Source organism: Rhinichthys klamathensis, unplaced genomic scaffold (assembly GCF_029890125.1).
Source record: "Rhinichthys klamathensis goyatoka isolate OS25496 unplaced genomic scaffold, OSU_Roscu_1.1 h1tg000133l_1, whole genome shotgun sequence".
NCBI classification, from domain to species: domain Eukaryota; kingdom Metazoa; phylum Chordata; class Actinopteri; order Cypriniformes; family Leuciscidae; genus Rhinichthys; species Rhinichthys klamathensis.
The window spans coordinates 3,132,842-3,158,287 of NW_026606668.1; the positions used below are offsets into that span (position 1 = coordinate 3,132,842).

At 35.8% G+C, this 25,446-nt stretch overlaps 1 protein-coding gene across 3 annotated transcripts; it reads left to right on the top strand.

The window, feature by feature from the left end:
• On the top strand, window positions 1-24,518 carry fnip2 (folliculin interacting protein 2). Of its 3 annotated transcripts, none has more exons than XM_056256879.1 (18): window positions 1-198; window positions 8,262-8,385; window positions 11,116-11,208; window positions 11,372-11,472; window positions 11,565-11,639; window positions 11,719-11,771; window positions 12,498-12,560; window positions 13,218-13,289; window positions 14,720-14,855; window positions 14,949-15,150; window positions 17,086-17,174; window positions 17,534-17,680; window positions 17,944-18,113; window positions 19,639-20,377; window positions 21,808-21,964; window positions 22,629-22,829; window positions 23,429-23,544; window positions 23,972-24,518. In XM_056256879.1, the coding sequence occupies exons 1-18, from the start codon at window positions 113-115 to the stop codon at window positions 24,048-24,050; spliced, it is 2,703 nt and encodes a 900-aa protein (XP_056112854.1). In that variant the 5' UTR covers window positions 1-112; the 3' UTR covers window positions 24,051-24,518. The 3 variants fall into 3 exon arrangements, with proteins under 3 accessions (XP_056112854.1, XP_056112855.1, XP_056112853.1); XM_056256878.1 differs by lacking the exon at window positions 1-198 and adding an exon at window positions 4,836-5,159; XM_056256880.1 differs by lacking the exon at window positions 12,498-12,560 and having other exon boundaries at window positions 2-198.
• The last annotated feature ends 928 nt before the right edge of the window (window positions 24,519-25,446 follow it).

The window sequence follows — 25,446 nt, forward strand, 5'->3', positions numbered from 1 at the left end:
TGTTCTTGGTGTCTCAGCTGAGCTGCAGCATTTGTCACATGACTCCAGCATGGTGGGGAAACGGGAATCCCAGAGTGTGCTGCGTTGTGTTTGTAAAAAATAGAGCGCGAGCATGCCGACGCTGCTGCAGAAGCTCTTCAGCAAGAGAGCCGTCGGTAACGGCAGCGCCCGGGACTGCTCGAGGGGAGCGGAGCAATGGTAAGACCATTAGCACGCAAATACACAGTGACAGCTATATCAATGGATATACAGTACGAGCCCTCGCACCTGCACGCTCACTGTCAGCTGACCTCTCTGCGGCAGACAGCTGTTTCTTCTGCAATAAAGAGTAGAGGTTTGTGCAAATATGTACAAGTTGGGTCACCATAATTGTGCCATCCTTTCCAGGCCGTAGTGTTCCAGTCTATGTGTTAACGGTGTTGTGGACGGAGTCACACACGAGTTCTGCGTAGCGCGCGTCCATGTCAGCTGATCCCGAGTCCACGCGTTATGTAACTTACCAATTTATGCTTGACCAATTCTTGCTAGTTTTGACACGTACATTTATGGCTTCTGCTGTGTTGGTTCCTTTATTCTAGTCAGAGTGGGTGGACAGGGGTTTTATGGGGTGATGTTGAAATGTATATTTGTTTAATTTTACAAATGGTCGTCTTTTGCTTTTGATTCGAATGACTATTTTATATTCCTTTTGCACTTTTAATTATATATTACATAATTCAGTATACCTTGTAGGAGCATGTAATGGGAAAGTCATGTGACCAAATGATAATGAGAGTGTTATTAAAACACCTGTTGTGTGTGTGTTCATATGGAAGAATGGGGGTGAGTGCTGGAGCACATATTTTGTTTATCGTGCAAACCTGTACAAAATAAAAGAACATGCAAGCTTCAAGGATAAACTTGTCACAGAAGTTATTCCTCCACTCAGCTCCTTAGCGGTTTTTGGATTGTTTTTATGTGCCGCTACAAGTTAGTCAACAAAATGGTTTGTTCGAGAACGTGAACGCGTCGACTTTGGATGTTGTCAATAAAAGAGGTTTTATTGGGTAGAAATAAAAAAAAGCATGCAGGTAAATCTGTCACATTTCTGGGTGTCTGCTATAAACTGAGGAAAAAGATCATCAAAGGGCTATAAAATATAAGTTCTAAGAAAAATAAGTAGTCCAGTGACACCTGGGGATGATGAAAAATCTTAAAAATGTTAAATTTACTCATTTTAGAAAAAGGTTAAAATCACCATGAAATCTAAAGTTTTTTATGGAATATTGCAGTTTTTATTATAAACGACTTAACATCATTATTTTATAAAAATGCGTGTGCCCTTGTAATCTTTAATCAAATTAACTTATTAAAGGGATAGTCACCCAAAAATGACAATTAGCCAATGATTTACTCGCACTCAAGTCATCCTAGGTGTATGACATTCTTCTTTCAGACGAATACAATCGGAGTTATATTAAAGAATGTCCTGGCTCTTCCAAGCTTTATAATGGCAAAGCTTTATAATTGTTGTTTCTCTTTTGAAGTCCAAAAAAGTGCATCTATCCATCATAAAAGTGCATCTATGATCTATCCATCATAAAAGTTCTCCACACGGTGCCGGGGGATTAGTAAAGGCCTTCTTAAGCAAAGCGATGTGATTTGTGTAAGAAAAAATTCATATTTAATATGTTACAAAGTAAAATTCTAGCTTCCAGCCAAACAGCCATACGCAGTCTATAATATATATAAATTATACGGTGCTATATGCGCCTAATGTGCCCTTAAGCAGCTTGTGATGTCAGAAGTAGCATAGTGTGTCATGGCGTAGCGTAAATATCAGCAGTACGTTGCATTACTCGCATAAGTTGCGCTTTACACTTATGTGGAATCCGTATGTTCATTTGGCCGGAAGCTAGTTATTTTAGAACTAGCTATTTTACTTTATAAAGTTTTGAATAATGGATATTTTTCTTACACAAACGCATCCAGAAGCCGTTTCAATCAGATAGACATCACAATATGAAAGAAAAGACTATTGCAATTTCCATTTCACGGCGACTTTAAGTTCTTCATCACAAACCCTTGGATCTAATAAGAAATGAGGTCCACTGGGTCAGTGAGATCAAAATATAGTAGTACTTCCGTGTGAATGAAAAGCTGTCATGCTTTAAGTAGAGCTAATTCCTCACTTTAAACTACAATTATAATTCTTTAATAATGTTAAGCTTTAGCCAAAAAAAGGCATTATTTTATATACTGTCAATTGTCTAACATAATTTTTTTAGCGGTAATACAATATTATGGACTCTTTCTAAATGCATTATCGCATGACAATTCTGCAGTTTCTTAGCAGAAAGTGACCCTGTGTACTATGGAATGCCAAAGCTGCCGAAATAAGAAATAAATAAATATACAAAGAAATGTAAAAACATGTATTTATAATTTGTATTTATAATTTTATTTCCTTATGTATAATTGTATTTATACATTTATTTATTTACACTTATTTTATTTCCACATTTATTTATTTATTCATATATGTATTTATGTTTATATTTATTTATTTATTTACACATTTATTTATATATTTCTTTGTCCATACAGTAATGAGGAATTTAATTTTTATAAAGAAATAGTGTTATTACAATAGTAGCTAATAATTCTCATTTTGTTTAATATTTTTAGTAGGAGTAATTATAATCATAAGTAGTCATTTGATAACTTAAGCACAAAAATTTGGGCCAAATTGTGCAGCCCTAGAAGCAGGCACAACAAACCTGGTGTTCTTTATAATGTTTGTTTAAATTTATTTTAAAAATCGCATTTAAATTGCAATTTTAACCAGAAAAAGCGCAATTAGATTTTTTCCCCAAATCGCTTAACGTGAAACTTTGTGCATTGCGTTCATATTCTGGACTCATCTGCTTGTCTGTACATTCTTTATTAGTAAGGTGTACTGAATTTTATGTTTTAATATCACTGTCTAATGCATTAAGCCAAGTTAAGTGTTTTCTTCTTAACGGTTTTCTATAAGGGGAAAATGCTTAACGTGCATTGCTTTCATATGCGAGGTTCTTCTGCTTGTCTGTATGCTTTATTAATAATGCGTATACTGAATTTGGTCCTCCAATATCACTGTCTTAGTACATTAAGCCACATGAGGATGAAATGAATAACCTACAAAATACTTTTTAGATCACATGCCAACTGCAGTTTTATTGGCTATGAATAAAGCAATCACTAATTTGTTATTGACAAGCAAAAAGATAGATTTTTTTAAATCTTGGGCTGTAAGCGAATTCTTGAAAATGAATTGTAAATATGCGGTTGCCGCGTGCCATGTTGCAGTACAGAGGACAGGAGAAAGGGTTGACAAATCAGATGGAAGGGGTGTGCAAAAAGGTGTCCAACCACTCCACACACCTCTTGCATTTAATTTGGTCACACCACAAGGTGTCACTGTGGCCTCAAAGCTGTGCTCTTGCCACTCTGAGCTCGATTGCGCAATATAAATAAATATATATATATATATAAATAAATGAAAAAAGTATAAATACACATTTATTAATTTATTTTTACATTTCTTTGTATATTTATGTATCTATTTATTTATTTTTGTTGTATTTATTAATTCAGCAGCATTCCATAGGTACCCACTGATAATATATAAAACATTGATCCCAGTGTTAATTTGAAGGTCTAAAACAACAGAAAAGAACTGTGAAGGGATCTCCCACTAATGTAATCACCTTCCATTCACTTCCACAGCCACTGCTCAAGATTTGCCTATTTACAGAATTGATTTAGGTAAGAATCACTGGATTAACCAAAATTCGGATATATATCATTTGACAGGGAAATAAATAGTTTTCGCAGAGCAACATTTTGTGTACATAAAGCAGTGAGCTGAGAAATGTGTTCTTAAATTAGATTTTTCTTTAAAAGTTTTTTCATTAGAAATATAAATATAATTCCATCCCGACAGGTCTAAAATATAATAGGCTTACCATAGTGAATCAGGGTAAGAAAAAAAAAAAAGACATGATGAAGGAATGATGATGTATTTACTCATTATTTAAATTTTGTTTATTTTGAACATGACAAATACAGTGTACAAATACAATACTACCTTTAGTTTTTTTTACTTTAATGTTTTTGTTCATATTGTCTTTTGACATTCTTATAAGTTAGTTTTTATATATATTTAAATTTAGCTTTAAATTATTTAAATTTTTTAATTTTAGTACTTCAGCTTATTTCAGTTAGTTGCTATATGTTTTTCATCTAAGATTTATACTTTTTTATTTTAGCTTCATTTCAATAATTTTGTTTTTAATGGTTAATAAATACAACAGTTCACCTAGTGGCGTTGATGCAGCATAGTGCAAAAGTTTTTAATAACTGATGCCATTGTAGAAATGCACTGTTTGCAGTCAGTCAGTTTATTCTGCGAGTGAAAGTATCTCCATAATGCTCTAGTATTGGATAAAGTATTATTCTGCTGGTCATGTGATTTCAAAATGTCTGCCCCCATAAGGAGACCCACTCCATGTAAAAAGAAAAAAAAACGGCGTTTAATAGGCTACGTATGATCTTCTTTTTTGTGTGTGGAAAAATTCCATTGTGAACCCTTACTTTTTAAAAATGTTCACTCTTTGTGTGGGGGTAAAGCATATGACTGACCGAATATGTGTTGCAACATGCATTCTTAGTGTAAGAAAAGGGTACATGTTAGTTTGTTTGCTGAGGTTTGCAACTTTAGCCAGTGAGAGTGTCCTATGACTGTGTTTGGATCACATGCGTTGTGAGTGTGTGACAGTCATGTGACGTTAGAGCTGTATTCAGTTTGTCATCAGATAGATAAGGGTAGAAACCTCTCAGTCTCTGAACACATGCCACCCAAAAACGTCTTTCTCTCTTTTCTTTGTCTCTCCATCTGAATCTTCCCATTTTTCAAAGTCATCTTCTTTTAATTTCATAAATGCTGTTTGATTTGGAGAACTTGCTTCTAGACAAAGTAAGAACAGATTTTTTTAGGAGAATCGGATGAGTGTACGCATGCCTGTATGCACACACACACACTCGAGTAGTGAATCGAGTGGAATACCTTTGAAGATGAAGATTAAGAGTCTCAAGAAAAGAAAAGAGTTCATTCCAGAGGATGCTTCACAGAACAGGTACACCAAGTGTGTGTGTGTGTGTGTGTGCTTTTTCGGCCACTATACAAATATTGTAACATCTTTGTTTGCGAATGAGAGGAATCTGATCCAAATCTTTTTGTTTTTACCTCCGGTCGACACCTGGCCAGTATGTGCATGCATCTGCATGTGTGAAACATGTATTCTTAAGGCATTGTTACACAGCCGAGTTAAGGTTGTTTTAAGCAGACTCTGTGGGTTCTCAACTTCTACGATAAAAATGACCCAACACACAACATGTAAAATATGCATCTTTGACCCACCTCAGCCCCTAATATCAAAGTCTGTTTGATGCTGCTTTGCTTCTGTCTAAATGAAATGCAGCATCAAAGCAGCCTTAAACTGAGTACATATTAGCATATATTTAAATTATTTGCAATCTAATGTATACATATTTTTTATTTAAACATGTATGAATAATATAGATTAAATATTTATTAGATTTTCCTCATGCTTATTTTATTTTCATATCCATTTTCATGTTTATATATTGTAATTTGTAGTTAAATCTAAATTCATATTTCACATAAAACATTAATTTGATGAACATCTTTTTGAACTGTAATATCTTGCTGCTATTCTCTTACTGCTTTCTTCACTGCTGCTGAAGCTGCTTGATGTGTGACCTTTGCTTTGAGTGCATGAGGCTTGTTGGACTTTTTTTGGGTAGCAATATAAAAATGGTAAATATATAATGTGAATACTAGACTGTTAGTGCTAGGTGAAAGCATGATCAAATTTGTCAAAATATTGAATCAACAAACACGCAAGGGATCGCGGATTTATAGAATTTGTGAATGAATGTTCCAGTTCAGCTTTCTACACGCAGCAGATTTCAGTCAGCCAATCTGAAATGGTTCTAGTTGTCAATCAGTGAGATCTCAGTGTGTGTTTGTGTGTACTTGCAGCGATCATGTGGCACAGCTAGCGGTTGCTTATCATGTGATCTGAAGTATCAGGAAAATCCCACAAAGGATGTGTCAAGGCTAATTTATTATTCTTTTTTGCTTCTTAAAAGTGAATCACTGTCAGTAGAGTTAGATGTGTGTGTGTGTGTGTGTGTGTGTGTGTGTGTGTGTGTGTGTATGGGTTTAGCTACACTTGTGAAGGCCAAATGGTTGAAATTGTCCTCACAAGCAAAGTGAAACTTGTCGAAACAGACTTGTTACGACATTTGAATATATCCTAAATAATTTTTGCTTTAAATCTAATAATGTAAACAGGTTTCTGTGAGAGTTAGGTTTAGTATATGGTATTATCTTAGTATGAAAACCATTGTATCTATGAGGAGTGTTACTAATATAACTTCTAGGGTCTGTGTGTGTGTTTGTGTGAATGTGTAGTGGCAGTACCACCCCAAGCAAGTGTTTTTCTCTCCCTCCTTCCTTCTGTCTCTCTTATATACTGGCACACACACTCAGGCAAAGTCTTAGTAGGAGAGGATAAAGAGAGCCTGTGCCCTCCGTGTGTGTGAGTGTGTGTGAGGGATAAAGGGGGCCTGTGCATAGCAGTGTATTGTTCAGCAGCTGGGTTAGAAAGGACGGAGCAACGTATCTTCTAACACACACATACACACACACATTAACACTAAGCAGTCCATATACAAAGTCCGTAAGCTCAACGCAAACAGACACAGAGTGATTGCCAACTCACACATGGACACTGATATAACAATCATCATCACTGCATCATCTACACAACCAGAGAGAAGGGGGGCTGCCGACACCATGCGTGTGTGTGTGTGTGTGTGTGTGGTTTCGTGTGACTTGTGCACTCAGAGCCCGGACAAGCGGAGATGGAGACGGTGTGCCTGTGTTTTCCGTTGTTAGACTGTGGTGATCTTTTGATGTTTAATAGAAGAAACATGCAACTGTGTGAATGGTCCACTTTCCGTGCCTTCAGCTGCTCTCTTGGCCAGTTTCGGGCTTATTGTGGTTGTTATTCATATCTATTTTGGATGTATATGTAGTGCTTCGAGGCTGGAAATGAGTGTTTGATCACTTATCATACACCAGGATGGAAAGCAGGTAGGATGTTTGTATTCGTGCAAAGAAAATGTATTTTTGCTCGTTTAGGGATGGTCCAATTAAATGCTTTATTGAAAGTTCTTGCAGTTTTATGGTTTAAATGAAAGGAATAGTTCACCCAAAAATGAAAGTTGTAATATTTACTTCCAAAACAACACAAAAGGAGAGATTTTGAAGAATGTTCACGCTTCTCTTTTCCCATGTGAATTCAGGGAATGATTCAGTGAACAGGGATCTATATAGCACTATACAAGTAGACCGACTGACTGATTTGGTATATTCCAAGTGTTGGGAATCCATATAGCTTTGTGTGAGGAAAAAAAGTAAATGTACACTACCATTCAAAAGTTTGGGGTCAGTGCAATGTTTTTAAAAATAAATGAATACTTTGCTTTATCAAGGATGCATTAAATTGATTAAAAGTGACGGTAAAAAAACTTTAATATTGTTACAAAAAACAATTTCAAATAAATGCTGTTGAACTTTCTATTAATCAAAGAATCCCAAAAAAATTATCACTGTTTCCACAAACATATCAGGCAGTAAAAACTGTTTTCAACATTGATAATAAGAAGAAATGTTTCATGAGCGCCAAATCAGAATTAGGATGATTTCTGAAGGGTCATGTGACACTGAAGACTAGAGTAATGATGCTGAAAATTCAGTATTGCATCACAGCAATAAATAAAAATTTTAATATATATATATATATATTACAATAAGAATATAATATAATTTTGCATAATTTTACTGTTTTTACTGTATTTTTTAATCAAATAAATTCAGCCTTGTGAGCATTTCGAGACTTATTATAAAAACAATACATCATAACAACCCCAAGCTTTTAAACATTATTGTAAGTTGTTATTCGCTTAAAATTCACTGGAACTGTTTGAATAACTATTTTCAGTTTAATATTTCCAGTTATTCGTTAAAGAATTGACATTGATGTCGTTGTCAATATATATATATATGTAACTTCAGTAAGTATTTTTTTTTCTTCTGTTTTTGAATGTTTTGACCACACTTACTTCTGTTTCTCTCTTTTTTTTAGTTGGGCATCTGCAGAGTTTGATCTAGCTCAGATCAGGTTAATAGTGTATCAAGACTGTGAGAGAAGAGGACGGCAGGTTCTCTTTGACTCCAAAGCAATACATAAACTGGACGCATCCGAGCCGGTAAGTTGCTAATGTGGTGTGTGTATGTGTGGGGGTGTCTATGAGCACTGTTTTGGGAGGAGTCACATGCTCTGTAATCCAGCTTGCTTGGATCTCATGACAGGTGTGACTGCTTGGCTAACTGGGTCAAAGTGTTGCTTATGAGAGTGAGTGTATGGGTTGGATCTTGGATTAGTATGGCTGTTTATGACTTTTGATGTTAAGTTTTGGTATAATTTTTGGGGGGTGTAAATTATACACTTTTCACATGAAGGATGTTTTAAGGGTGTCATGTCATGATAATTCAGACTTTTCATTATCTAAAAAAAAAAAAAAAAAAAAAAAAAAAAAAAGTACTATGCAACCACACTGTAACTGTTATTGTTACTCTTCAGTAAATAAAAATGTCAGTGTCTATTCAGTGTTCGTAAACTTGGCCATCTAGTCATGATGAGATAAAAGAAGGACATAGAATAGGTGCTCTTCGTAAAAAGAAAAGAAAAAAAAAAACCATACCATAAGAATAAAATGTGGGAAACTTGGGATTATTCTTGACTGTGTGCATGTCCTTCTGAAGGATCCCATCTTTAGGAAAGTACGGCTAAACTTTTTCTTAATGCTTTATTTTATTTTTATGATACACTCAGGGTAAGAGGGAAAGAAACAAAAATTTTAAAAAGCAACCAAAATTAATAAAAAAAGGAAAATAATACTAAAAAAAAAAGTATTATACTCAATACATGAAAGTAAAACACTGTCCCTAAACACATCGGTCTTACTCTGACCTTAACAGTTTGTGCAGCACTTTTCTGAACAGATTGATTTAGAATAGTGTTACAATGTAATTTGCAAAGAGGCTATTAAGGAAGGAAATTATGTTTTAATTCACATGCAAAGAAAATTTGTCAGAAAAAATAAAAGTTATGACTTTTTAGAAAAAAGGAAAAACCCTTAAGTAGACCTTAATTATTTACTGCAAAAGTTTAAACTGATGTGTCAACTGATTTTTCATCACAATATGCATACCGGTACTTTATTTTCACTGTTGTAATATTGAGTTGAATTTTCCTATTGCTTATGCATAGTCTTAAATCAAAGCTGTATTTTTCATGTCAACCCATCTATACTCATGCATCTAGACAGTTGTTATTGAATGTCTCTGACTCTCTCTGAACAGAGTGTGATTTATTGTCAGTAAGTTGTCACATGATTGGTCTGTTTATTCAGCTCCTCAGCTTTTGTCACAAGGAGAGAGAGACAGAATAACAGTGTGTGCGCGAGTGTATTGCTATAGAATTGTCTCATGGTGGAATATTGCGCTGGCAGATTTCCATATCTTTGATTTCCTTGTTTTTTTATTATTATTTATCTCCACGTTATTGCACAACATAATTTCTGTGAAAAATATATTTTCTAGTAGAGCTGCACAATTCTAGATAAATGGAGAATCACGATTTTTTTTATATATAGAGATCACGTTTCTCCCAAGATTTTGAATAGACAACTAAACAATATAACATGTAATTTACAAGAGGTTCTGACTAAATGTTAATTGCTGCAGTCTATTCCAAAAATATATCATTAATTTGAATAAAAATGTTTAATCGGTTTAAATGAATGATTCAATGACTCACTCATAAAAGACTTCACTTGTTTCATTACTGGTGAATAGGGCTGCATAGCGAAATTATTGAAATATCGCAAATGTACATATCGCAATGGCTTGCGATTTCTGAATGACTTTAATAGGTTACTTCAAAAAGTTGCGAAAAGTCAAACTGTTTTGTCGACGCATATAGCAAAGAATAGATTGGGCATATGACTCTTACTAAAGTGTGACTTGCTTGAAGTTAAGGAGCCCCTATTGTGCTTTTTCGAAATATTACCTTTCATGCAATGTGTAGTGTAGTGTGTCTGTGTCTGTGTAATGTAATGTAAACAAGCTGCAAAGTTGTGAAGCCAAAAGTGCATAATAAATTAAGTTATCGTCTCTCATAAGAAACAATCGACTCTGAACAACCACGAACAACGTCTACAATGTGCAATGTATATTATGAGAAAATGAAAGCGTTTTTTTTACCTTTGATGCATGTAAACCTGTTGTAGGAGGCCTCCAAAACAAAATTAGGTAGTGGAAAAAATTTCATTTTTTACACATGATTTGACAGTTTATTTTATTACATTTTAAAAAATCTACAAGGTGCGCATCATACCTGACACCAACATGAATACTTGTACAGTTGGTTTTATGACTGTAAGTCATTCTCTTCAAAATGCTATTGAAGTTAGAAACGTGTATACCAATGTCATATGCAACTTTAGAGATGGTCCCTAAATTTGCGAATCTCGCGAATCAACGTCCATGTCAAGCCAACTTTTATGCCAGTATTTCACTGGGAAACGCTTAGCGTGAAACTTTGCGCGTTACATTCATATTCTGAGTCTTTCTGCTTGCCTGTGTAGCCTATATAGTATAGCCTACTACATCCCCAATAAGGTGCGAGATTCTGTGAGTTTTACTGTTTACTTTTACTGTCACTTTTAATCAATTTAATGCATCCTTGCTGAACAAAAGTATTAATCTCTAAAAAGAAAAAAAACCGTAGTGACCCTAAACTTTTGAACGGTAGTGCTCATTAGTCCTTAATATGGATACCCATATTTTGTAGCAAATATCCCCTTGATTCTGTGATGACCTTAAAGACTGAGAGGCTCAGTGTGATGTGGCCGATTGTTTCGTACATCTTACAGACTGCTGATGAAAACAAAACTCCCCCCAATCGGAGTGATGCTTGCCATATCGGAGGCCAAGCAAATGAGAAAGACAAGCCTCCTACATATCAGGTTTGTGCAGAAAAATATTTATGCTCAGGCATTAAGTCAGTATCATGGGAATCCATTAGTCAAAATTCTTTTATAAATTCTAATCATAAAATTCCAACATAAACTGTGTGTTTATGGCTACATAGAATACTTTGTCACTTTTGACTTATGTATGTATGTTCAGTATACCAGACCAGCTTCAGACGTGAATATGCTTGGAGAGATGATGTTTGGCTCAGTTTCCATGAGCTATAAGGGTTCAACTCTTAAAATTCACCACATTCGGTGAGTATTTTATGTAAATGTGATATATTTCACAGGAATCAGGGTCTTAGCGGTGTGTATGCGATAACACTGTAATATTGTGTATGTGACAGGTCTCCACCACAGCTGATGGTCAGTAAGGTTTTTTCGACCCGGTTTGGAAGCAGCACCTCTGGAAGTACAAATACGTACGTCTCTTTCCTCTCACCTGTAATCTGCTGCTACAAGACTCTGCTCTCGATCACTCATTGTCTCTATTTTTTAAAGGCTGCAAGACAGTTTTGAGTCAATGAGCCAAACTTTTCACACCAGCAGCATAGGTAAGATAAGTACAAACATTTCTTCTTTATTTGTTAATTTGTCACAATCTGTTCCAAAACCTAGTGAGCTACCGAGTGCCTACATAGGCAGCAATTTATAGGTTCACTCCTGTCACAAAGGCTGTTCCAAAAGGTAGGTATCTTATTTATGCTGTTTCCCGAGTTTTAAGGCAGCATTCCATGTACCTTTCACAGAGAACAGTCCCAGAATACATTGCAGCAAGATCAATGAAAAAACAACAACAACCAGGATGACAGATGAGAGAGAAATCTTGACATCAAATTTTATTTGATTCAATTCTGAAAACTAATTATTGAAAATAGCTAAATGTAGTTAAGAAGGATTATTTTTACCTAATATTTATCTGTGTTGTGTTTTTTAGAGTTTGGAGCAGTTGGATTTCTAATATATATACATACAGAATATATCTATATTTACAGCATCATGGGTAATCTCGTTTTTAACCATGAATTGAGCTCTTAATCATGATTATTGAAATAATGCGAACGAATGGCTTCAACAAAAGCATATATAAAGTTTTTACTTCCTGAACACTATTTCATATTTCTATTTCATTGGGGATGCTAAGATCAGCTGTATATGTAGGCAGCATGGCAGCTCATGGTTTCGGAACAGCACTTTCATCTGTTTATTTTCTTAATTCTTCCTCTGATTTTCACCCAAACATACCGTTGCTCAACATGGCCATATACCACTCTTTTTAGGAGTTTGCCGTGTACCTAGTGCTCCTCTGCTCCGCCTGGCTCGGAGCGCATCTTTCTTTGCAGGTTTGTGTGGAATGCTGAAGCAGCGTGAGCATGTGTTGATCTCACATGCACAAACACTTTAGCTATGTTTTAATTTTCTACTGTGTGTCCTCTCTGACTATTTAGCCTTTGATTGATTTTAGGCCCCTCACATAATGCACTTCCTCTGCCTTTGGCCCTGTGTTACACCTGGTATTAACATAGTTGGGTGATACAATCACAACAGCGGAGACAGAATGCTATTTACACCTGATGATGATAATAATATGCATCTCATATTACCACAATGTGGTTTGTGATCGGATCTCAAATATTTTTCACACTGTCTACATCTCTATACAGCTGTACACTTGTGATTGGATCACTGAAATGGATGTAAATACCAAGTGTGAACAGAGTTATTGTGGGTCAGCAGTATTGTTACAAATGAGACTGCAAGGTTTCTAGATTACGGGCTTTATCTTCACGCTTTCAGATGGGTCCACACTTTTGTAGGTGTTGTGTGAGTGAGTGTGTGTGTGTGTGCATGGGGGATACTAACCTGCATGCTCTTTTGAAAAGTGCTTGGGAACCCAAAACCTCCACCAAATCACCCACAATGTGAAGCAATGCGGACACACTTTACATTCTTCAGAATGCAGCTGAATGTGAGGGAATGTGTAATGACTCTTTTTCCAGCCCACAGTAATCCAGTGGACATGCCTAGCAGAGGACACAGTGAGGATGGAGACAGTGGCATTGCTCGATCAGGTATGCACACATTTATGAAGTCAGAACTTCATTAATGCATTCTTGAATTGACCAAAGCATTATCACTGTATCATACCAGTTATCGGCCGATGTTAGACATATATATATATATATATATATTTTTTGTCAGTTGATAGTGGATATTTAATGGTGCATGCTCATTTTCTCTACTTTTACATTGATTATATTTTAAGATTTTTTAAATAATATTAATATAATAAATGTTGTAAATTATGTAATAAACTAGGAATTAAAAATTCTAGTTAAATGTAATCCTTACCCAGTTTCAAAATGAATATACTTTACATTATAATGTTGTGCTGTCTACATTTGTGTGTAGCATTTAAAACGATTGATTTTAGTTTTTAGTGTTTTTTTAGACAAAAATAGCATAAAATGTTAATATTTGCCATTTATTTTATTTGCTATCAGTAAAGTCGACATGAAACGGAAGTTGTGACTGTCTTTTCTTTCCATCTTTTTTTTATTATGCATTTTCTTTCCATATTGTAACATATATATCCGAGTTTGAATTGTTTGACGAGTTTGACGGCTTCTTGAACAAGAAAAAATGTATGGACTTAATTTTGTCCATCGGGAATTTATTGGATAGCTGTGATCTCATGTGAGTGACAGGTCGTCCCGCATTCACGCCAGTAAACACGTCATCAGAGAAGAGAAGAGATGTCGCTGCTAAAGGGAGGGGAAGTTATTTTAATTATAAGTTATGAGGGAATTAAAAATAAATAATGATGTACACGGATGGTCCGTGTATCTTTTGGTCATTTGATTTCCTGTTTGGAATCGAATAACGAGAAATGAAAACCAGCTCGTTTTTTTGTTTCGTTTAAGAAACGAAAAATTGGATTTTGGCTCTATTTTTCATTTCTGGTTTACAAATATTTAATTTGCACACGTGGGCGGCACCGAAACGCCCCTTTCATCCGATTGGTCAAACCGCTCCGCCTTCAGTACGAGCTTTTCTTTCTGTCAGGAGTGCGGTACTGACAAATGCACTTTAATAAAATAATGTCTGAAACCACCACTCACTGTTAACTGCGCACAATATTTGAAGCAGAAATATGTTGCTGGTCACGTAACTCGTGCTGCTGCGACCCCATTAATGTGAGCCACAGTAGGCCTACATATGACAGATTATTTTACCATGATGTATCTCCCATTGATAAATACAGTGCAAATAGTTCAGTCTCTTTGGATAAAAGTGAAGTGGAAAAAAAAATCAATAAGAGACTGAACAGTACCATGATAAAATATATCCGTAACATTAGATGTCCGTAGATGACCTACCCATAACAGTTACATTAGAGTTAGACCGATCAAAACTTGACCGATATTTGTCTTACTTGCTGATTTACAGACAAACTTTATAACGTAAATGTGCCTGTGAACTCCACTTTCCCATTCTGCAGCATCTCTGAGCAGTTTATTGGCCACTCCCCTCCCCTCACCTGGCTCCTCCTTCAGCAGTGGCTGTGCCAGCAGTTACCAGCGGCGATGGCTCCGTAGCCAGGCCACCAGTCTTCAACATGGCCCCATGCCTCGCTGGTAAGTGTGAATCAATTTATGTTCCACAAGTAAGATATCAGAAGTTACAGTGGGCAGATAAGTTGGATGTATTTGTGTATGTCTGTGCATCAGGAGCACTGAAGAAATGTTCAACCTGTCTGACGAGAGCTGCAGCTCCAACCCTGCGGTGATCCGGAGGAAGAAGATTGCCATCAGCATCATTATAAGCCTGCCAGAGAGAGAGGAGGAAAACCACAATTTTCAGGAGTTTTTCTTCTCCCACTTTCCTTTGTTTGAGTCTCACATGAACAAACTCAAGACTGCCATCGAGAGGGTAAGTGTGATAGTGCAGGCAAGTTATTTGTTGTCATAGTAACCAATTTTAGCCAAATGTTCTAGTATTCATCTAAAAAATTATAATAATAATTTTGTTTCATAAACAGTTATTATCAGAATTTAAAATGTCTGTTTAAAAACATTACAGAAACGGCAAACAGGGCAAAAGGCCAAACAATCTTATTTTACAGACCAAAGAAAACAACCAACAAGGCTGATACTGGTTTATTATGCCAGCTTATACAGTTTTGATGGGTGGGTCAGAGCAAACTAATTTTAGTATGACCTTTAGTAATCTAGTGGTGTTGCTTTAAAATCGAGATGCATGGAGAATATATTCTGAATAGGATTGTGAATAAAAATTGACTGTTATATTGAAATGCAATTCCTCCGCTTTGGTAAAGCTGTTGCCTTTTCAGCAGGCATTACTTCAGTCTTGCAGTGTAGAAAAAATTTAATATTTATTTGAAATAGAATTTTCTTTAAAGGGATTAGACTATGCTTTTTCACTTTTTCAACTTTAGTTAGTGTGTAATGTTGCTGTTTGAGCATAAAAATGATCCGCAAGGTTACAAAGCTGAAAGTCCACTACAAAGGGAGATATTTAACAGAATCCACTTTCCAAGACTTATTTGGACTACAACACATTTTTTCCAGATTAGATTTTGTGAAGTCATAATGTTACTTATTTAAATAATCTCCGCCCACGGAATATGCAAAAATGTTGTGAGGCCTGGTTGAGCAGCTGCTGCTACTGTATGTCAAAGAGACGCTGTTTTTTCCACCCATTTTCCAAAACCCATTTGTTTGACTCCTTAAGGCTGACAAACTTAGAGTTCCTGAACATTATAACCCCAACGTTTTTCGGTGTGCTGCACATTTTACGGAAAACAGCTTCCAGAAACTTAGAGAGCACAATGCAGACTATATGTACAAAAGCTCTCCTAAAACGGAGCAGTTCCCATTTTGTTGGGACAATCTGTTGTTTATGGATCACAACTTTAAGTATGTCTTATAATTTGCAGTTGCGTTTTCTATTAACAGTTCCAATTATTAAGTTTTATGTTGTTGCAACGATGTAAACAAAGGGCAAAGATTTGCCTCCACTAGACTGCTAACTAGCATTACTGTATTGATGTAGTGTTTACTGTAGCGTTTGTAAGCTCCCTTAGGAAAATTAACCATGGTTTTGTGAAATTGTGATTGATTACTGTTTGTACTACTATAGTTTTCCGACACATATCATGATTAAATTGGTGTATACCATTGTATTTAAAATGTATAAGAAAATTACAAAAAAGCATACCTCTCTGAAACGTCCTATGAAATCCGTGCTTGCAAAGTCTGTGCATGAAATCCGTTCAGGACGATCCTCTTGTTTGTTAACATTCTCTGAATCAGGCTTGAATTGGTTTGAAATTGACGCCATCGTTAATATTTACATCTGAGTAGAGCTCACGGTTATGGTAAGGTGCGTGACATTTCCCGAACACACGCTAAAGCTGCCAATCACAAAACACTGGGCCAGCTAACCAATCACAAAACACTGGGCCAGCTAACCAATCACAGCACATTTCGTATTTCGGAAGAGAGGCTTCATTGAAATCGGAGTGTTCGAACCAGACTGGGCAGAGAGGTTCTGTAATAATGTAAAATAATGTTTTTGTTTTTTTTTGTTTTTTTTACAGTCAAGCATGAAAGCATATTCTAGTACACCCCAAAAACAAAATCAAGACTTCATAAAAGGGCATAATAGGACCCCTTTAACAATGTAAATGTTTTTACTGCCACTTTAAATAATGATAATTTACAGCATCCTTGCTGATAAAAGTTTTTTTTTTTTTTTTTTAATCTTGTATATACTGTACTATTTCTATTTGCATAACATTTAAACTTTACCTCAAAGTTCAAACTGTGTGTTTTTGTTTTTCAGGCAATGATTCTGTGCAGAAGGATAGCTGAGTCCAGTCAGCGAGTGCAGGTCTATCTGTGTCGAGTGATGGAAGCACTGGGAGAATTCAGGTGAAAGTGAGAGGGATGTGGTGCTGATATCATCACCCTTCTTACAGTATATTTTTGGCATTATATTCTTCATGTACAGTTCATGTACAGTGTACTATTTTTGTAGCAGTGAATAAAATGACAATTAATTCAGCAAGCCCGTGATCATAGCACTGGTAATGTATTTTCAGACGCCTTGTGTTTGCCTCTAAAATTACAGAACAAATATGAATCTTCATGCCCCCCTACAGTATTAACATCCTTTGTTTCATGACCAACTTGGTGCAGAGGATATTGTTACAAAAGCCCTCAAGTTTGAGATCAAGTAAATTTCAACATTGATTTGGGTTAGTCTCATCTGGTTCTCTATTGGTTTGTAGGATGACTGTGTGGAACCTGTACATGGCTCCCCGCATCAGCGAGCCAGTCTGGCTTTCCATGATATCCCAAAGTACCGAGCGAAACCTACTGTGTCATCGCTTTCTGAAGGAGATGAGTTTTCTGATGGAACACGGAGCCAAGAGCCAGTCAGTGGTTTTTAACCTTTCTACTAAACATATTACTTAAAAATCTTTAACCCTGTTCTTTTACTAGTACTGTGTAATCAAAGGGATATGTGGAAAATCAATTATTTGTTTCCATCACCATCACTGATCCTAAGCGTGTCAGGAAACACAATTGGCAAGGTGTGTCTGTGTGGCAGTCAGTCTTAAGTGATTTCCTCTTGATTGCCTTATTGTATTGAGTTCTGGTGGGAACTTTGTGAACTATTCCTTTCATTTTTGTCTAGGTTTCTCTCAGCTCTCCTTACTGCTGTTCTTACGCGTCACTTAGCCTGGGTTCCCACGGTGATGCCAAGCAGCTTGCCGCCAATCACACCTGCCGGCCAGAAACCTGCCTCACAGTCAGTTGATCTGTTGGCAAAATCTCACCCATACAACCCACTGTGGGCTCAATTAGGTGAAAAAAAATGCACACAAGACTAAATATTTAAATATATAGTATACTAAATGTATAATATATATACTCATACAAACATTCATACAATATTCAAGCAGGAATGTTGAGTCTACTGCACTCTGGACATCACATTAGTAGTTTTGAAAATTTTCAAAAAATCATGCCATGAGCAATTAATTACATATCTCATATATATATATCATTCACAACATAGTTATTTTAACTAGAGTTTCAGCAAATAAATTGTTTTATAAATTAAAGAGGGCCTATTATGTTTTTGTTTTTTTACATTTTCAACTTACTTTAGTGTGTAATGTTGCTGTTTGAGTATGAAAAAGTTACGAAGCACAAAGTCACTCCAAAAAGAGTTATTCTTTAGCATAAGCACTGTTTCTGAACTCTCTGAAACCAGTCGATTGTTACTAGTCTTGAGTTTCTTCTTTTGAAGATTCCTCATTTAAATAATTCCTGACCAAGGCATACGCAAAATAAAGAGGCGATGCCTGGTTGAGTTGCATAGTGTTTTGAAACTCGCGGTTATGGTAAGGAGCGTTACATTTCCGAAACGTGCTCAAAGCAGTTGACCAATCAAGAGAACATTTAGCTTTTCTAAAAAGAGGGGCTTCATAGAGACTGAAACTAACAGAGCGTTACTGACAGACTGGGTAGAGAGGTGCAGCAACAACATAAAATATGTGGAAAAAAGAATTTTAACATTCAAGCATGAAAAACTATTCTAGTAGACTAAAAAACTAAATCAAGACTTGAAGCATAGCATAATATGGCCTCTTTAAATAACCATGATGGATGTAAATGAAAATATAATATTGTTCACATTAAATGAAGCATAAGTGTGGCAGCAGTGCAAAAACAGCTTCATATTATTTAGCACTTGAGTTAAAAATACTCAAACAATGAAAATAATATTGTAAAACAGATTTATAAAATTCTGATTGGATGAGCCAAGTTTGAAGCAATTTCAATTTACATCTGTCTCTGCACATCAGTTAAATTCTGTATAATTTGATATAATTCTGTATAAACAACATATACATACTTTATGATTCTTATACATCATTAAAACAATTATTATGTACAGAGTCATATACTTAAATGTGTTAAATATTCATTTTTACTATTACTACTAAATTCTCACTTTAACGTGGGAGAGACAATGACTCATTTAGATAAGCTATAGTTTCTTTTTTTGTTGAGGTTCATTTATTTAATATTGTATTTTTTTCTTTTAGTATATATTTGTGTTTTTCCATCCACAAAAATTAGTTTGAGATCAAACAATAATTCAATTCAATAATTCCCTGAAGACTGGTCTTGCATTCTCATTTTCATGGTGATTTTTTTACTTAAAATAACTTGACTTTTTTGAGCTGTCATATACAAAAGAACACGTCGCTAATGTTTGTCTTTTTAAAAAAAGTCACTTTGCTAGTCCTGCATTTGTTTTCATTTGCAACTATAAACCAGTTTTGTTACTGTATTATATTATTTGTTGTGTGTTGTTTAGGTGATCTGTATGGTGCATTGGGCTCTCCAGTGAGAGTGTGTCGAACGGTGGTCGTGGGACGCAGGAGGGAGCTGGTACAGCGAGTTTTGTATGTTCTGTCCTACTTCATTCGCTGCTCAGACCTGCAGGAGCATGTACAACCTCAAGGACAGATGAACGATCCGGCCAATCCCTGCACCTCTCAAACCACTGATCCCACCTCTGGAAGTGAAAGGATCAATGAAAAAACAGACCCCTTAAAGCCCTCTCTTAGTGTTATTGGAACCAGTGAAAAAGCACTGAACTCTGGCTTGGGCGATGCCATTCCAGGCACCTTTGTAGGACAAAATGATGAAACTCTTTTGACTGATACAAAATCAACTAATCCATCCCCCAGTATGGAATCGACCACTGTCAGGCCTGAATGTACAGAAATGGGACAGGAATGTTTTGGAGAAGACAGTGACTCTGTTGGGGGTGGATTAGAGCACATTTTGGCCAATCAGAGTCCTCTTCTGCATAGGGTGCAGTTTCACATTGGCAGCCCCAGGGAGGCAGATAATGACGGACAAGCAAGCGGTCTTACTGGGGTGGGGTGTGGGCGAGGATTGGACAGGAAGTTGCATCAAAGGATTTTGAGTGACATACAAAGGAACGAGAGCTCAGATAGTGCTCTAGGTGACAGTGATGATGAGGAAACATCACCGCAAGAACTGTTCGTGGCTACAGAACAAAAGGAGTGCGAGTTACCACTGCCAAAGTAAGTGCAAACTAATCTCACTCTCTTAATTTAAAGGGGTCTTGTCATGATGCATAACATTGTATTTTACCTTTTGACAGTTGTTGTACTGTGAAAACATACCGTAATAGGTTTTTTGCAAACTTCTGCAATTTTTTTTATGTTAGACGGATAAATGCATTTGAACACATGACGGTTCACATCTACATCTCAGTGTTGCCTATTCAGTGTTCAGAAACATGGTCCAACCATGATGAGGAAGTAGGATAAAAAATATTATTAACACCAGAAAAACTAGTGATAATGTAGCAGCTGCTGCTCTGCATATACATCTGAATAATACCAACAAGAATATCAGCATTAAGGGATAGGTCACCCAAAAATGAAAATTACCCCTTGATTTACTCACCCTTCTTTTATGATGGATGGATGCACTTTTTTGGGCTTCAAAATCTCATCCTCCATTCACTGTTATTATAAAACTTGGAAGAGCTAGGACATTTTTATATGTATAATATATCTCTGATTGTATTCGTCTGAAAGAAGAAAGTCATATACACCTAGGATGGCTTGAGGGTGAGTAAATCATGAGGTAATTTAATTTTTTGGGTGAACTATCCCTTTAAGTTTATTATTAACAAAGTCATTAGTTCAATATGATCTTAATAGTTTGTGTGACACTTTTCTGATCATTTTGTTACTGGACCTGACATGAAGCCCACAGCTTCCAAGTGCAGCACAGTCATGCTGTATCATTTTACACGCATTGATAGGAGTCTAAAAGGGATACTCCACCCAAAAATGAAAATTCTGTCATCATTTACTCACCCTCAAGTTGTTGCAAATCTGTATGAGTTTCTTTCTTCTGCTGAACACAAAGGAAGATATTTTGTAGAACGATTGGAACTTTGGCACCATTGACTTCCATAGTATTTTTTTTTCTACTATGGAAGTCAATGGTGCCAAACAACTGTTTGGTTCCAATCGTTCTTCAAAATATCTTCCTTTGTGTTCAGCAGAAGAAAGAAACTCATAAAGGTTTGCAACAACTTGAGGGTGAGTAAATGATGACAGAATTTTCATTTTTGGGTGGAGTATCCCTTTAAAGGCAGCTAAAAAAAAAGAAGGAAAATAGTGTTAAAACCCTAAAGTATATTTTTACTGTTTTTGACAGAAACAACATTTTTAATGGACATTAAATAAAATCATAACTTTTTTTTATTTTTATTTTTTTACATTTTTAAAAAATGTTTGCATTGAAATGTAGAAAATAATGTTTTATTTTATTTATTTTTTAAGTAAAATTGTATCTAATATAGTTGTATTTAATGCAACATTTATTTTTGGCCCACAGCTATCAATCACGTTAGATTTTTAGCTTTTCGTAGTAAAATGTTTTAGCACATCTGCAAGGAAGGCTGCAATAACCATTTGTGTTTGTTTCTGTATAGTTATCAGGTAGAGAGTCGAGCCAGTGTTAATCATTTTGGGCATTCTTTGCTGGGTGGTTACTGTCCTCAGTACATGCCTGACTTTGCCTTGCATGGCATCAGTTCCGATCTCAGGCTCAAACAGTGCCTTATGGCTGACCTGGAACACACTGTTCTTGTAAGTACAGTTACATTTACAGTTATTACTGCATACAGTAAATGTTTCATGTATGTTCACACAATCACAATCATTCATTTGACAATTTTTGCTCCAGTGTTTTATGTCTGTTAGTTTTAATGTTTAGCATGTGTAATTTAATTTGGTTTCTTGTTTAAGGTTTGGATTTTAGGTTGACTAGGGTAATGCCATTTTTAATTTTTGACAGAAATGAAAATGAGGAAAATGACCGATTGTTCAGCTGACTAAAAGTCTTTCGAAAAAAAAAAAAAAAATAGACAAAAACATACAAGTTTTGAAAGTTGCTTGTAAAGGCCTGTTCACACCAAAAACGATAACTGTACAGATAACTATAACGATATCTATATTAGCGTCCACACCAGTGGGCGATAACGTTCTTTTTATTATAAGCACGCGCTGCAGTTTTCGTTCGACAAAACGTTTTACTGTTTTTATCGTTCATCAGCTGGAAAAAAACATTCCAAAAGTGATTCCAACGATATCGTTTCTCATTATTGTTAAAGTTATCGTCCTTGGTGTGAACTGGTTTTTAGTCTATCCCTCACAGCCTCGTTTTCATCAACGTTAAATTTAATATGGCGTCTAACCTGACTAGGTCTATACCGTACATTAGGAAAAAGTGTGTACCTTTGTGTATGTGCAGCATCCGGCGCTGGATGAACCCGTGGCCGAGGCTTTGTGCATTGTGGCAGATACAGACCGACTGAGTGTGCAGGTGGTGACGAGTCAAAGGCGCGTGTGTGAAGGCGGGCGGATGGGCAGGGACGTGATGGTGTCCAACCTCATACACACTCTCATCACATCAGTTCTGCAGCTATATGCGCTCAACATCGCAACCGATTTTGTAAGTCTCCTCAACACACACACACACATATTTACAGTTTATTACCTGCAGTGTTCAGTATGTTTATCTGCACTACTCTTCAAATGTTTGGGGTTAGTAGGATTTTTAAAAAAGAAATTGATACTTTTATTTCTGCAAAGATGCATTAAATTGATCGTAAGACTTTTCTACATGCTGTTCTTATGAAATTTCTAATCATCCAAGAATCCTGAAAAAAATATACCAGTTTCCACAAAAATATTAAGCAGCACAACCTTTTTCAACATAGATAATGAGAAATGTTTCTTGAGAACCAAATAAGCATATTAGAATGATTTCTGAATGATCGTGTGAAGAGTGGCTGCTGAAAATTCAGCTTTGCCAGAAATAAATGACATTTTAAAATAAAGAAAAAAATAGAAAACAGCTCATTTAATAATAATTCTTTTTTTTTTTTTTTACTGTTTATATATTATATATATATAAATGCAGCCTTGGTGAGCATAAGAGAATTCTTTTCAAAAAACATCTTTAAAAAATCTTACAGGCCCCAAACTTTTGATCAGTAGTGTAGATTCTGATTTTTTTTTGTGTGTGTTTTTATGCAAACATCATCTCAGTGTGTGATGCATCTGGAGGACCGGTTACAGGAGGTGTATTTTAAGAGTCGATCCTTAGCAGAATATCTGAGAGGTCAAACCAGGGTCCATGTAAAAGAACTGGGGCTGGCACTGGGGTAAGATCACCTACTTATTAGATGTGTTCATGCCATGTTGTAATTACCGTAATTACGACATTTTAACTTGTAAAAAGCGTTCACGTCCTTGTAGATCTCGAAATATAGGCTTGGAAGATAGGAATTTTTGGAGAGCTCCTTCATGTTCCATGTGACCGCTGTAACACCTGACTGCTGCAGATTCATTTAAGCGTTGATAGTGTTTCCATACAAACGCATAATTTCCAGTCCGAGGACGTGAACAGCTCCGAATAGAACGTCACGTGTTGTCATCTGGATATTATGGCAATTAAGACATGGCTTGAACACAGCAATTGTCACTAATCCTACACTTAAGTCAAGCATTATGATATTCTAAATGCAGACAGTGTGAGAAATAAAACAGCATAATGTCAAATGTATGAATGTATTATTATTTTCCCCCCAGAATTGAGTCCAGTGACATTCCATTGCTTGCAGCAGTGGCCAGCACACACTCGCCCTACGTGGCTCAGATCCTCCTTTAAATAGACCAAGCTAGATTTATTTCACAAAAAGGACCAATCAGAATGTGTTCCTGTTCTGCATGGACCAGTAAGGATCTGATCATTATCAGATGACCACACCAATCAAGATGCACTGTGCTCGACAACCATTCGGAGCCTACACCCAGCCTTAAAATACCAATCAGAATGCCTTGTTTGTCCAGCTGACAGTCTGTGTATGTACGTACGTACGAGTGTGCATCTAACTAACTATCTATAGACTGAAACGGGCACCACACAGGGACAATTGTTAATGCTCTCCATTTTTTTTATCTGGTGTCTTTTTAAGTCTTATATGAAAGGAAAGGAGACCGCAAAGATTATATATGGAAAACATCTCTAAGAGCAAGAATATGGACAAGCATCAATACATTTGATCCTTCCGTACTATGATTGCTACCGCTACAGTATATCGGAATGCACAATAGTGTATTTAGGGGTAGTCCTCTCAAAAAGTTTTAAAAAAAATTGTCATCATTTTTTCACTTTCATTTCATGCCAAACCTGTATGTAAGATATTTTAAAGTACAATGGAAGTCCCTGGGAACCAAAGCTGTTTGGTTATCCATCAATGTTCTTCAAAATATCTTCTTTTGTGTTCAGCAGAAGACAAGAAGTCATACAGGTTTGGAACAACATGAAAGTGAGTAAATGATTACAGAATTTAAATTTTTTGGTAGAATATCCCTCTAAGGATGAAAGCATAACTATAAAATATATAGTCTCTCTGTGAAGCACATTAGTTTACATCAGGAGCCACATTTTGTTGCATTTCTGAGACACGACTATTCTTGAAAGAAATAGTTCACCCAAAAATAAAAATTCTGTCAATTTACTTACCCTCATGTCATTTCAATTTTGCAGGATGGACTTTTTTATTTTTTAAGGATGATTCTTTTCCATATAATACAAGTGAAATAAGATTGGGACTGCAGCAAAATGACATAAAAATACCATAAAAATGTAATTAAAATGTGGTCCATACAATTATATTATAATCTATGCTCTAATTTTCTGAACTTTTTGACTTTTTAGAGCTTGACAGCCCTAAAAGACTGTCATCACATGGAAAAGAATAGCCAGGATAATCTTAAAATGTCACCTTTTTTGTTTTACAGAAAAAAGTCAGTCAGTCATATAGGGTTGGAACAACATGAGGGTGAATATAAAATTGCGGGATTTTCTGTCCTTTTAAACCCTTAAATTCCAACCAAGCACACAACTCTGAAACCATAAAAAGGACATTTAAATTGAATCTCTGAAATTTCATTCAAGAAAAGCATCAGTTTGTTCCTGTATAATTATTGACAATGTAAGTCATAGCAGCGTTTAGTTCCTTTTGTGGGAATTTGATCAAATCAATCCGTTATCATAGTTT